This window comes from Carcharodon carcharias, chromosome 3 (genome assembly GCF_017639515.1).
Source record: "Carcharodon carcharias isolate sCarCar2 chromosome 3, sCarCar2.pri, whole genome shotgun sequence".
In the NCBI taxonomy this organism is placed as follows: domain Eukaryota; kingdom Metazoa; phylum Chordata; class Chondrichthyes; order Lamniformes; family Lamnidae; genus Carcharodon; species Carcharodon carcharias.
This window is the reverse complement of record NC_054469.1, coordinates 81,865,029-81,878,240: the sequence shown is the minus strand read 5'-3', so window position 1 is coordinate 81,878,240 and position 13,212 is coordinate 81,865,029. Positions and strand designations below refer to the sequence as shown.

Here is a 13,212-nt window from a genome sequence, read left to right as displayed (position 1 = left end):
TGGCCAGCCTGGGTTCTGAAATGCAGATGGCCTTGGTATTATTCCCTTTGAATTTGGTCACTGCAGGTTACAGATAATGAGGTGCAAGTTCCTGTGATAATACCAAGTAGCTCATATTGCTCGAATGTCACAGCCAGACATAGTTTCAGTCATTTCAAAAGGTCATTCTCCAGTTTTAAAGTTTTAGAAATTAGCATGAGGATATATTTTATACAAATATAGTGTGATGTCTTAGCCCTGTTACACTTTGCTTGATGATCTTCTGCAGCCACCCGTTATGTATGAGCTTAATGTTTTACCCTCATTATTTGAGGTTGAAAAGGCCAGTGACTCCATAGCAGCAAGGACAGCACCTGGAAAGGATAGAATACCAAATAAACTACTCAAGTATGGAAAGCACCCCCCTGCTGCCATATCTCAATGACTTCCACCACCTCTACTGGAGAGAAGGCTCTATCCCACAGAATATGCACGATATAAACTTTATCACGTTATACAAAAACAAAGGTAATCAAGAGGATGCTAACAACTACCGGGCATCTTGCTCCTCAGTATCATTGCAAAAGCCTTTGCCAGGGTCATTCTAATGAAGCTCCATTGATTAACCAACAGAATATGCCTGGAAGTACAACATGGCTTTAAAGCAGGCATGTCCACAGTTTCCATGATCTTCTCCCTACGTCAGCTTCAAGAGAAGTTCAGCAAACACCATTCTATCTTGTTTTTGTGGATCCCAGAAAAGCATTTGACACCATAAGCAGGACAATCCTCTACTGGATACTAGAGAAAAGCTTTGCAGTCTCAAATGGTCCTTCCATGATAACATGCAGGGCACCATTCAGCTCAATGGCTCCACCTCTGATAATTCTGAGATCAAAAGTGGGGTTAGCCCCTACTTAGCACCTTCTTAGCCCCTGACAACTCTGACCTATGCTTTCCCTGCCAACATGGAAGGAATGATCTGACAAGAAACTCCTCAACCCATCAAGATTGAAGGCCAAGACAAAAGTGGGGCATATCCCAGAACCTTAGAACCAAAAGAACCATTAAAAAGTTACAGCAAAGAAATAGGCCATTCAGCCCATTGTGTCTGTGCCAGCCAAAAAGGAAAAAAGCTTTAAAAACTAGCTGCCCATTTTAATCCCACCTTCTAGCACCTGGTCCATAGCCTTGCAGGTTACAGCACTTTAGGTGCAGATCCAGGTACCCTGTAAATGAGTTGAGGGTTTCTGCCTCCACCACCAAACCAGGCAGTCAATTCCAAACACCCACCACCCTCTGGGTGAAGAGGTTTTTCCTCACGTCACCATTAATCCTTCTACCAATCACCTTAAATTTGTGCCCCCTGGTAACTGACCTCTCTGCAAAGTGAAACAGGGTATCCCTGTCTACTCTATCTAGGCCCCTCAATCTTGTACATCTCAATCAGGTCACCCCTTAGCTTCCTCAGTTCCAAGCAAAACAACCCCAGCCTATACAATCTTTCCTCATAGCTGCAATTTTTAAGCCCTGGCAACATTCTTGTAAATCTCCTCCGTACTCTCTCCAGAGTAAGTATGTCCTTCCTGTGATGTGGTGAGCTGAACGATACACAAAATTCCAGCTGTGGTCTAACCAGTGTTTTATACAGTTCCATCATTACACCCCTAGTTCAGTTTTTTAAACCTCGTCCAAGAAAGGAAAGCATTCCATATGCTTTCTTTACCACCTCCTCCACCTGTCCTGCCACCTTCAGGGACCTGTGGCCATGCATGCCAAGGTCTCTTGCTTCCTCTACCCCTCCCAATATCTTCCCATTTATTGTTTATTTCCTAGCTTTGTTTGCCCTCTCCAAAATGCATTAACTGACACTTCTCTGGATTGAATTCCATCAGCCACTTTTCCGCCCTCTCAACCGAGCCATTGGTATCATGCTGGAGTCAATAGCTATTCTTTTCATTATCAACTACACGGCCAATTTTTGAGTCATCTACAAATTTCCTACTCATGACACCCATATTTATGTCCAAATCATTAATATATACATCAAACAGCAAGGAACCCAACACTGAGCCCTGTGGAACACCAGTGGAAACCGTTTCCATTCGCAGAACAACCATCAGCCATTACTCTTTGTTTCCCGTTGCTGAGCCAAATTTTGAATCCAACTCACCACATTCCCCTGTATCCTGGTCAGACAATTCTGTATGCAGATGATGCTGCACTAGTTGCCCAGGCAATCTAGTCCAATGGTGGAATTTTCCATGCCCCTTGGTGACAGACATGTTTGGCAGCGTGAGCAGACGATATAGAAGAAAGCCAAAAATAGGTTTCACCATTTCGTGAAACTAGTTTGCAATTGTTCACTCTGCCCATCAATGGTGGGACGCATTTCCCTCCGTCAGACAACGGGAACTTCATTGCCATATATCTGCATATCATTATAAGCTCAGCTGGCCAGAATTATCCCCCCACACCGGATCATCCACGCACGTCAGCATGATTGCATTAAACGTCAACATGTTTTGCAACTGTAAATAAGCGACGTGCACCTGGCGAGCTGCAGTTCATTCGGGACTTTGATGTTTGTTTGCCTATCTTGCTTCAGACAGCACTCTCAGTCATCAGTGCCAGGCTTCACAGACAGCAACACATCACTTTTAGGGGGGCTCACGGGTAGGGCTCTATCTAACTAGCCGTAAGGCAGGGTTGACTTTTCAATGGCTGCAGGGCTAGGGCTTGCTTGAGGAAGTGGGAAGCAGTGGCCTCAGGCAAGAGAAGAGGCTGCAGGGTAAGGGTTTTACTGTGAAAGGTTGGTTGTGGGGAGGTATCCTAGAGTGTGTGTGGGGACACAAATTGATCTGTGCAAATGGCCTCAAGATGGTGAGGGCTAAGAGGGCAGCCTTCAGAGGAAATGAGGCCAGATGGAGATGTGAGGGTACGTGTGTGTGTGTCACTTGAGGTGGTGGTGAGTGAGATGTCGGTGAATGTGTGATGGGCTTGACTGTGTGAGTTAAAAGTGATGAGATGGCTGCCTTACCCTGGCGGTATAGATGAGATCATTCATCCTCTATCTTCACTGGATGACCAACCTCTTCTGTGCAGCATTGGCACTGATCACCACTGCCGTCACCTACCAAGCCACAGCGGTAATGTTGCTGCCCCTCCTGTGGCCTGAGCAGGAGTAGAGGACATCACGGTGGGCCTCCACAGTGTCAAAAAGACATTCAAAGGATGTGTCAGTAAACCGGAGGGCTGCAGTCTTCTTGCCTTTCTGGGCCATGTCTTCTTTGCAGCAGTTCTGGGCTGGAAGCTCTGAGAGATGCTTGTGCGGCTGCACTTTAAATATTGCACCCGACATGATGAAGCAGAGAGATGTCGGCGTGGTGGGCGAATTACAGCCCACCCACCATCGAAGCTGCATGTTTCCCAGGAATGCATGATTAATGAGGCAGGATTGGGACAATATAGTGTGAAAAGCTGCCTTGCAGCCATAAGGTAAAACATTGTTTTTCCCGTTCACTACCGCACTTAGTACAAATCTGGGATGATTGCGCCCCAAAGTTACATGGATTGTCTGCCCAATGCCTGTGTCACATCACCATCAGTGCTAAGAAAACTAGTTCTGGTATAGGGTTTTGTGCCTCCTCCACCTGTGACCAGACGGAACAATGTACCACTGGAAGCTGTCAGCAAATTCTGACACCTAGGATCTACGGTAATAGACAACCTGTCTCTTGATGAAGATCTCAGCACACGTATTGGGAAGGCAGCCACCAACTTTGGCCAACTAACAAAACAGGCATGGAGACAACAAACTGATCCACAGATCCAAGATGCTTATCTACAAGGCCTGTATCCTCAACCCATTGCTTTATGGCAGTGAAGCCTGGACAACTTAAACCAACAAAGATAAAAGGCTCAATAACTTCCATCACCAGTGTCTATGATGCATACTTGACATCACATGGAAAGGCAAACTCACCAATGAAACATTCCTTTCTAGGGTAAACATGCCAAGCTTACTAGCACTAATCGAACAATTAAGACATGGCTGGCTTGGGCATGCGCACAGGATGGAAGATTGCCACATACTGAAGGATATGCTATATTGGGAGGTAGTCCATACCAAACGACCAGTAGGGCGCACAAAGCTCTGATTCAAGGATGATGTCAAATGAGACATGAAAGTCCTCAAATTCAATAATGACAAGTGGGAAACTCTAGCAGATGATCAATGCAAATGGCAACACCAGCCATGTAGTTTCAGAAGCTCCAGAGTAGGTGCCAGTCCATCAGACAATGCATTAGCAGAGATCGTCACACACCACCGGAAAGGGAAACTTCATGTGTGGTAGATTTCGCCTTTCTAGAATTGGCTTGTTCAGCCATCCAAAGAAGTGCAGCAGCTGATTTCCTCTGAACTCACCAAAGTTATGAGGTTATATTCCCATCATCTCTCGCAGATAGATTTCTATGAATAATATAGTTCTTACTTGGTTGTCGTTGCCTACGTTTTTTTTATTCATTTATGGGATGTGGCCATTACTGGCTAGGCCAGCATTTATTGCTCATCCCTAATTGGCCTTGAGGAGGTGGTGGTGAACGGCCTTCTTGAACCGCTGCAGTCCTTGTGGTGTAGGTACACCCACAGTGCTGTTAGCGAGGGAATTCCAGGATTTTGACCAAGCAACAGAGAAAGAATGGCAATATATTTCCAAGTTAGGATGGTGAGTGGCTTGGAGGGAAACTTCCAGGTGCTCCCACGTATCTTTTGCCTTGTCCTTCTAGATGGTAGTGGCTGTGGGTTTGAGAGGTGCTGCCTATGGACCTTTGGTGAGTTTCTGCAGTGCATCTTGTAGATGGAACTGTAGTAATTGTAGTTTTGATAAACATTACGACTGTAGCTTTAAGAATAATCCTGTGCTGTAAGGTCACATGATTGGTGTAAACCAATCAGTTAGCAGCACAGGGAACCTCCAAGGGAGAGTTCTTCTTTAGTTGTAGAGTTGGATGCTGAAGACCTTGCCAGGTGCTGACAGCAGTGTTATGCCCCTCCAGTTGTTACAGTTGCTGAGGTTCCATTTCTTTGGAAGCTTGATGGTTACTCCTCATCTCCAGTCACCCGGGACATCCTCCACAATCCAGATGTTGTTAATAGGTCTGTGAGCTTTGTTGTGAAGGGTTCTTGCCATGTTTCAATAGCTCTGCTGTATCATGTCAATCCAAGGTGCCTTGATGTTCTTTAGGCTCTTGATGGCTCTTTGGACCTCTGATCTGGCAACTTCTCCCAGTTTGACATTCAGCTGGTCTAGTCTACATGTGACTCCAGACCTACAGTAATGTGGTTGACACTTAAACAGCATTGCGGGTGTACCTACATCACATGGACTGCAGCGGTTCCAGAAGGCAGCTCACCACCACCTTCTCAAGGGCAATTAGGGATAGGTAATAAATGCTGGCTCAGCAAGAAAAGCCCACATCCCATGAATGAATAATGAAAAATGATTCCAATATTTTCCCTACTACTGATATCAGACAAACAGGTCTGTAGATCCCCGTTTTCTCTGTCCCTCCTGTCTTAAATAGTGGGGTTATATTTGCAACCTTCCTAACTGCAGACACTGTTACAGAATCTATAGTATTTTGAAAGATGACCACCAATGTCTCCATCCACTATCTCAATAACCACCTCTTTCAACACTCTAGGATATAGATTATCGGACCCAGATTTGTCAACTTTCAGTCCCATTAATTACTCCATTGCTACATTTTACTAATATTAATTTCTTTTAATTCCTCATTCTCACTAGTCCCTTAGATCTCTATTATTTCTGGGAGATTTCTTGTATCTTCCTCCATTAACACAGACATAAAGTACTTATTTAGCTCCTCTGCTATTTCACATTATAAATTCCCCTGTCTCTACCTGTAAATGACCCACATTTGTCTTTGCTAATATTTTCCTTTTTACATACCTGTAGAGCTTTTACAGTCAATTTTTCTGTTTCTTGCTAGTTTACATTCATTTTCTATTCTCCCCAGTTTCTTGGTCCTCCTTTGCTGAATTCTAAAATGCTCCCAATCCTCAGGCTAGCTACTTATTCTGTCAAATTCATAAGCCTCTTCATTTGATCTAATACCTTTAACCCTTCTTCTAAATTGGAAAATTACGCATGCCTCTTCACTATTCTTGGAAAGTTTCGCTGCATTACCGCTGCAGTAACACAACCAGTCTGCTTCCTTTTCTTGCATCTTTATAAAGTGCGACAGCTGAGAGCGAGAGGAAATTCCTGAACAGAACAAGACCCCACCCACCATAGATATAAAAACAAAAGATAAAAACAAAAAACTGCGGATGCTGGAAATCCAAAACAAAAACAGAAACACCGGGAAAAACTCAACAAGTCTGGCAGCATCGGCGAAGAGCACAGTTGACGTTTCCAATCCTCATGACCCTTCAACATCCCCTCCCACTTTGAAGATCCTCCCCTGTCACATGATGAGGGCGGATGGCAGGACGACTTCATTGTGACCCGTTTCCGGTTGTCGCCTGGCCTGCCTGGGAATTCTCTCTCAAATTCAAAGGGCCACGGGCTGGGCGCGTGACCTGCAGCGTGAGTAGGGGGTCAGCGGCTGGTAGTGGCAGTCGGTCACTCGGGGTCAGCGGCCGGTAGTGGCTGCCGGTCAGCGGCCGGTAGTGGCTGTCGGTCACTCAGGGGTCAGCAGCCGGTAGTGGCTGTCGGTCACTCAGGGGTCAGCGGTCATGACGCTGGCCGGAGCTGCCCTTTGGCCCATGTTCCGAGGAGCTGTTATGGGGCCGGTTGCCTGTTTGTCTTGCTCGTCCGTCCTGTCGCTGCAGTTGTTATCCGGGCCCAGGATTCACTCTCGTTTCAGATCCACAAGGTGAGCCGGCCCGGCTTCTCTACTGTATTTTAAAATATATTGAGCATGACGCCCATCGTAGTTTGAATGTGTCACCCTGACTGGCTCAATGTGGGTGAAGGTGCATTTACACTACGATTGGCGCGCACAGCCAAAGGGTTTTCCTTTACAAAACTACTGTTAAAATTGTAAATTCAACCCAAATCTTGAGTTAGGCAGCGTCATTCAACTTCATTCTGCAGTCAGATTCAGCTTTCACTCCGCATTTGCACTGCACAAGTAAGTTGCTTTGTACTAACTCTAAACTTAAATGTACTTTTACGTGGGTTTGTGATCACTCTAATTCTTTAAATCACATCTGGCAACTCAGATAAAAGGAAATATTGCTGGTGTTGAAAATCTGAATTTAAAGCAGAATATGCTAACAGCTTTCTGATCTTGACTGATGCATTTTCTTCACTGGAGTTCAGAGGGTGCAATCAATCCATTGTACCTCGATGACTGATTACTCTTAAAAAAAATATGACCTTCTATCACTAACGATGAAAGCATAGCCTATCGAGTAGATGCATTATAAATTCTTCAATTCATGCATGTATTGAGGGTTGTGCCCCTCTGAATAAGCCATCCTTGTGTCAATGTGTTAGCAGTATTCTTTCTAAAATGCACCTCACTACCCATGTCCAACCTTGTGAATTCACTTTCTGTATGGTGGCTTTCACACACACTGCAGTATTTTAATGCAAAATAACTGACTGTCAGAATTCCAGATTTTATTAGCCAGTTAGCCCCCAAAACAGTGCCTAAATCCTCAGATTTTCTATAACCAGTGGAGTCAGCACTATCAATTGGAATGTCAGATACCTCTGTGTTTCACTGAGTTATACAGACTAGAATCTATCAGGTATAATCACATTAGTCTAGAGCCTTAGCCAGAAATGTGGTTAGGTGCTACAGTTACACTCCGATTCTTGGACCATGAGTGGTTCTTTCTCTCGATCGTCATTCATTGATTCCTGCTGGCAAGAATGTGTGGATGTTGGATAGGACTGGGACAGGATTGGCTATGATGAATTTCCCTTGCATGAAAAAAGTAGGTGCTTGGATGAAGTAGCAGTGGATATTGGCACTTTTAAATCGATCTCACCTTTTTCTGATATGTTAATCCCAGTCATTAATGATGCTTGTAACATTTTCTCAAAGTTGACTGCCTTTGTAAGAGTGAATGGAAGTAAGACTGATAAGTTTCAAATTTTTAAAATGATTATTGATTTGTATATATTTTGTAAAGATTGAAAATATTAAAATGAACTTGCTAAACAGTTAATGCCTTTACTGTAATGAATATATATATAAAAATGAGCTACACAGCAAGCACTGAACGTTGAGAAAGATTGGGAGGGCACCAAAGGTATGTTCAAAGAGCTAAATTTTGAGGCTTTCTCCTGAAGGTTTAGGAAGAAGTTCCACTGTGTAGCTCAAATGTCCTTTAGGGAAGGAAATCTGTCATCCTTACCTGGCCTGGCCTACATGTGACTCCAGACCCACAGCAATGTGGTTGGCTCTTAAATGCCATCTGAAATGGCCGAGCAAGCCATTCAGTTGTGTCAAATCGCTACAAAATCACAAAAAAGGAATGAAACTGGAAGGGCCATCCGGCATCGACTTAGGCACCAGAAATGAGAACCGCAATCTCCGCCTTGTCAACACTGCAAAGTCCTCCTTACTAACATCTGGGGCTAATGCTGATATTGGGAGAGCTGTCTCATAGACTAGTCAAGCAACAGCCTGACATAGTCATTCTTACGGAATCATACCTAACAGAAAATGTTCCAGATACCGCCATCACCATCGCTGGGTATGTCATGCCCCACCGGCAGTGGAGGCACAGTTGTATACAATCGGGATGGAATTGCCTTGGGAGTCCTCAACATTGACTCCGGACACATGAAGTCTCATGGCACCAGGTCAAACATGGGCAAGGAAACCACCTGCTGATTACTACATACGGCCCTCCCTCAGCTGATGAGTCAGTACTCCTCCATGTTGAGCACCACTTGGAGGAAGCATTTGAAGGTGGCAGGGCCACAGAATCTACTCTGAGTGGGGGACTTCAATGTCCATCGCCATAGTGTAGCAGCACTATGGACCAAGCTGGCCGAGTCACAAATGACATGGCTACAAGACTGGGCCTGTGGCAGGTGGTCATGGAACCAACAAGAGGGAAAAACATACTTAATCTCATCCTCACTAACCTGCCTGCTGCAGATGCATCTGTCCATAACAGCATTGGTAGGAGTGACCACTGCACAGTTACTGAGATGAAGTCCGGCCTCCACATTGAGGATACCCTCCATCGTGTAATGTGGCACTACCACTATGCTAAATGGGATAGATTTAGAATAAATCTAGCAACTCGACTGGGCATCCATGAGGCACTGTGGGCCATCAGTTGCAGCAGAATTGTACTCCAACACAATCTGTAACCTCATGGCCTGGCATATCCCTCACCTTACCATTACCATCAAGCCAGGGGATCAACCCTGGTTCAATGCAGAGTGCAGGAGTAGTGCCAGGCATACCTAACAGAGGACAATTTGCGTGCCAAACAGCATAAGCAGCAAGTGATAGGACTAAGTGATCCCACAACCAACGAATCGGATCTAAGCCCTGCAGCCCTGCCACATCCAGTCGTGAGTGGTCGCGGACAATTAAACAACTCACTGGAGGAAGATGCTCTACAAATATCCCCATCCTCAATGATGGAAGAGCCCAGCACATCAGTGCAAAAGATAAGGCTGAAGCAGTTGCTACGATCTTCAGCCAGAAGTGTCAAGTGGATGATCCATCTCGGCCTCCCCTGGAGATTCCAGTGTCACAGATGCCAGTCTTTAACCAATTCGGTTCACTCCATGTGATATTAAACCGCTGAAGGCACTGGATGCTGCAAAGGCTATGGATCCTGACAACATTCTAGCAATAGTACTGAAGACTTGTGCTCCAGTACTGGCCACACCCCTAACCAAGCTGTTCCAGCACTGGTATCTATCTGGCTATGTGGAAAATTGCTCAGGTATGTCCTGTATACAAAAAGCAGGACAAATCCAATCTGGCCAATTACCGCCCCATCAGTAAAGTAATGGAAAGGGGTCATCAACAGTGCTATCAAGTGGCACTTGCTTAGCAATAACCTGCTCACTGACACCTAATTTGGGTTCTGCCAGCTCCTTACCTCATTAAAGCCTTGGTTCAAACATGGACAAAACTCACCTCCAGAGGTGAGTTGAGAGTAACTTCCCTTGACATCAAGGCAGCATTTGACAGAGTGTGGCATTATGGAGCCCTAGCAAAACTGGAGTTAATAGGAATCGGAGAAAACTCTCTGCCGGTTGGAGTCATACCTAGCACAAAGGAAAATGGTTGTGGTTGTTGGAGGTCAAGCATCTCGGCTCCAGGACGTCACTGCAAGAGTTCCTCAGGGTAGTGTCCTCCGCCCAACCATCTTCAGCTGCTTCATCAATGATCTTCCCTCCATCATAAGGTCCAAAGTGGGGGGATGTTTACCATTCGTGACTCCTCAGATACTGAAGCAATCTATGTCCAAATGGAGCCAGACCTGGGCAACATTCCAGACTTGGGCTGACAAGTAGCAAGTAACATTCATGCCACACAAGTGCCAGGTGATGACCACCTTCAACAAGAGAAAATCCCTTGATGTTCAATGGCATTACCATCACTGAACACCACACTATCAACATCCTGGGGGTTACCATTGACCAGAAACTGAACTGAACTATTGTGGCTACAAAATGCTGTGGCTACAAGAGCAGGTCAGAGGCTAGGAATCGTGCAACGAGTAATTCACCTGCTGACCCCCCCCCCCCCCCCCCCCCCCCCCCCCCCCCCCCCCCCCCCCACCCCCACAGCCTGTCCGCCATCTACAAGGCACAAATCAGGAGTGTGATGGAATGCTCCTCACTTGCCTAGATGAGGGCAGCTCTCACAACACTCATGGAGCTTGACACCATCCAGGACAAAGCAGCCGGCTTGATTGGCACCCCATCCACAAACGTTCACTTCCTCCACCACCAACGCACAGTAGCAGGGTGCACCATCTACAAGATGCATTGCAGGAATTCACCAAGGTTCCTTCAGCAGCATCTTCCAAACCTACGACCACCACCATCTAGAAGGACAAGGGTAGCAGATACATGGGAACATCACCCCCTGAAAGTTCCCCTCCCAAGTCACTCACCATCCTGACTTGGAAATATATCTCCATCCCCTCATTGTCGCTGGGTCAAAATCCTGGAACTCCCTTCCTAACAGCACTGTGGGTGTACCTACATCACATGGGCTGCAGCAATTCAAGAAGTCAGTTCACCACCACCTTCTCAAGGGCAACTAAGGATGGGCAATAAATGCTGGCCCAGCCAATGCAGCCCACATCCTGTAGATTATTTTTTTTTTTTTAAAATGGCTAAAAATTCTGTAACCGAAGATAGTGAAGAGGTAGTGGGAGGATACTACAGACATCAGAACTGGAAGAGCAAATGGTATGCAAGTTTGAAGGGGTTGCAGAGGGAGGTAGAGAGTGAGATTGTGCAAGTATTCGTTGATGAAAATAGGAAATTTGAATTCAATGCATGGGGGGATTGGGAAATAGGGATTGGCACACTCAGCAGTAAATTACTTTTGCAGTAAAACTTTAATACTAAATTGAATAAATGTTACTGTCAATGAATTGCATCTCTCAGGTCAGGGGGTGCTGGCCTCAACCAGATGGTGCTCCATTGCCACCACTTGTGCTTTGGGGTTGTTGTATCTTACACTCAAAAGTGTTTCTGGAATAGAACATTTCCCAGTTTCCTAAATTGTGGATAGAATAACCAAGGCATAGTTCCTTCTGTCATTACCTAACAATTTGCCTGCACTATATGGATTTTTCAACTCAACACGAGTCAATCCAATGGCCTTTGAATGTGACTTCTAATTTATAAATGGTGTAAGTATTTTTAAGCCATGATATTGTTTTGAAATCATTTTTTTACCTTTCATTTTGGACCTTTGCAAGCAATATCAGAATCATGCTCCTTCCATTAGCCCAGGATAGGCTTCAGTGTAGATTCTAAATATGAAATAACAGTGCGCTAACCTGCAGCACTACATAGTCCTTTACTAATAGTTCTCTGGAATGAAACTCAGATGTAGAGTTCTGAAAATGAAATTTTTGTCATTTTAGTCATGAAATTTGCAGTTCTAGTCAATTCTCTTCTCACATCTGGAGGATATAGGAACAGAGATATATTAAGTATGTAGTTTTTAATAACACAACTACATGAATATAGAAAATAACAATAGCAAAGGAAATAGTACCTGAATTAAAATAGCCTTGTTATTTATACTAACCAGTCTTAGAGCATAAATTATAGGTCGAGAAAGGGGATTCAGGCCATCGAATGCATTTCCTCCAGATGACATGTGACATACCCTAAGACAGGTGCTGTCTGATTTATTTAATCTTCCGCATCACTACAATTCAACTTGGCAAAACCTCTCCCTTTTTCAAAGTCTTGAACCTAAGGTAACCAATTATCAGGTATCATTCCATCATTGCAATTACCATAATTTGGTTGTATTCCACAGATGGCATTTACACGTTCCAACATGATAGTAACCATTGTGTTTCATAGAGTATGTCTGTACTTTTCCATATAATTTTCAATATTTATGTATAATTTAGTGTATTACTGCTCAGCAATATTCCTGTGTTAAACTGATGGCCTGTCTGCCTGTTCCAATTCACTGTTTGAAGAACTGAGTTTTTGAGATTCAGAATGAACCAAGTGGGTTTTATGGTCACTTTTTAAAAAGAAACTTGGGAGTTCAAATTCTCAAATTGCCACAATGAGATTTGAATGAGTCTTGTCTGGATTACTAGTCCAATAACATAACCACTGTTGTATTACACACACCTCACCTCATCAACAACTCGCCAAATTCCAGGGAAACTGGTTAACTGGTCATTTTGACTTATTGTCTTTTGAGATTTTAAAATTAGTTGTCAGTCGTGGCTCAGTGGGGCAATCATCTCCTGAGTTGGAAGGTTGCGGGTGCCACTCCAGTAACTTCGGCACATGACCTAGGCTAACACTAAGGGAGTGCTTTACTGCTTGGAGGGCCCATCTTAGATGAAACCTCAAACTGAAGTAGATGTAAAAGATCCCATGGAACTATTTAAAGAAGAGCAGGGTCCTGGCTAGAATTTATTCCTCAGTGAGCATGTTGACCTTTATCTCAAGGGCATTGGGCTCCAAAAATGGGCAAGTGATGCTTCAGTTGTACAGA

The 13,212-nt window shown here is 44.6% G+C and overlaps 1 protein-coding gene across 3 annotated transcripts in view; it reads left to right on the top strand.

Moving 5' to 3' along the window:
- Positions 1–6,535: 6,535 nt before the first annotated feature.
- The window catches only part of oxnad1 (oxidoreductase NAD-binding domain containing 1), a 38,719-nt gene continuing 32,042 nt past the window's right edge, over positions 6,536–13,212 (top strand). For all 3 annotated transcript variants that reach the window (XM_041185037.1, XM_041185036.1, XM_041185035.1), the window contains exon 1: positions 6,536–6,885. In XM_041185037.1, the coding sequence (XP_041040971.1) occupies positions 6,746–6,885 (140 nt within the window). In that variant the 5' untranslated portion in view covers positions 6,536–6,745. The remainder of the gene's footprint in view (positions 6,886–13,212) is intronic.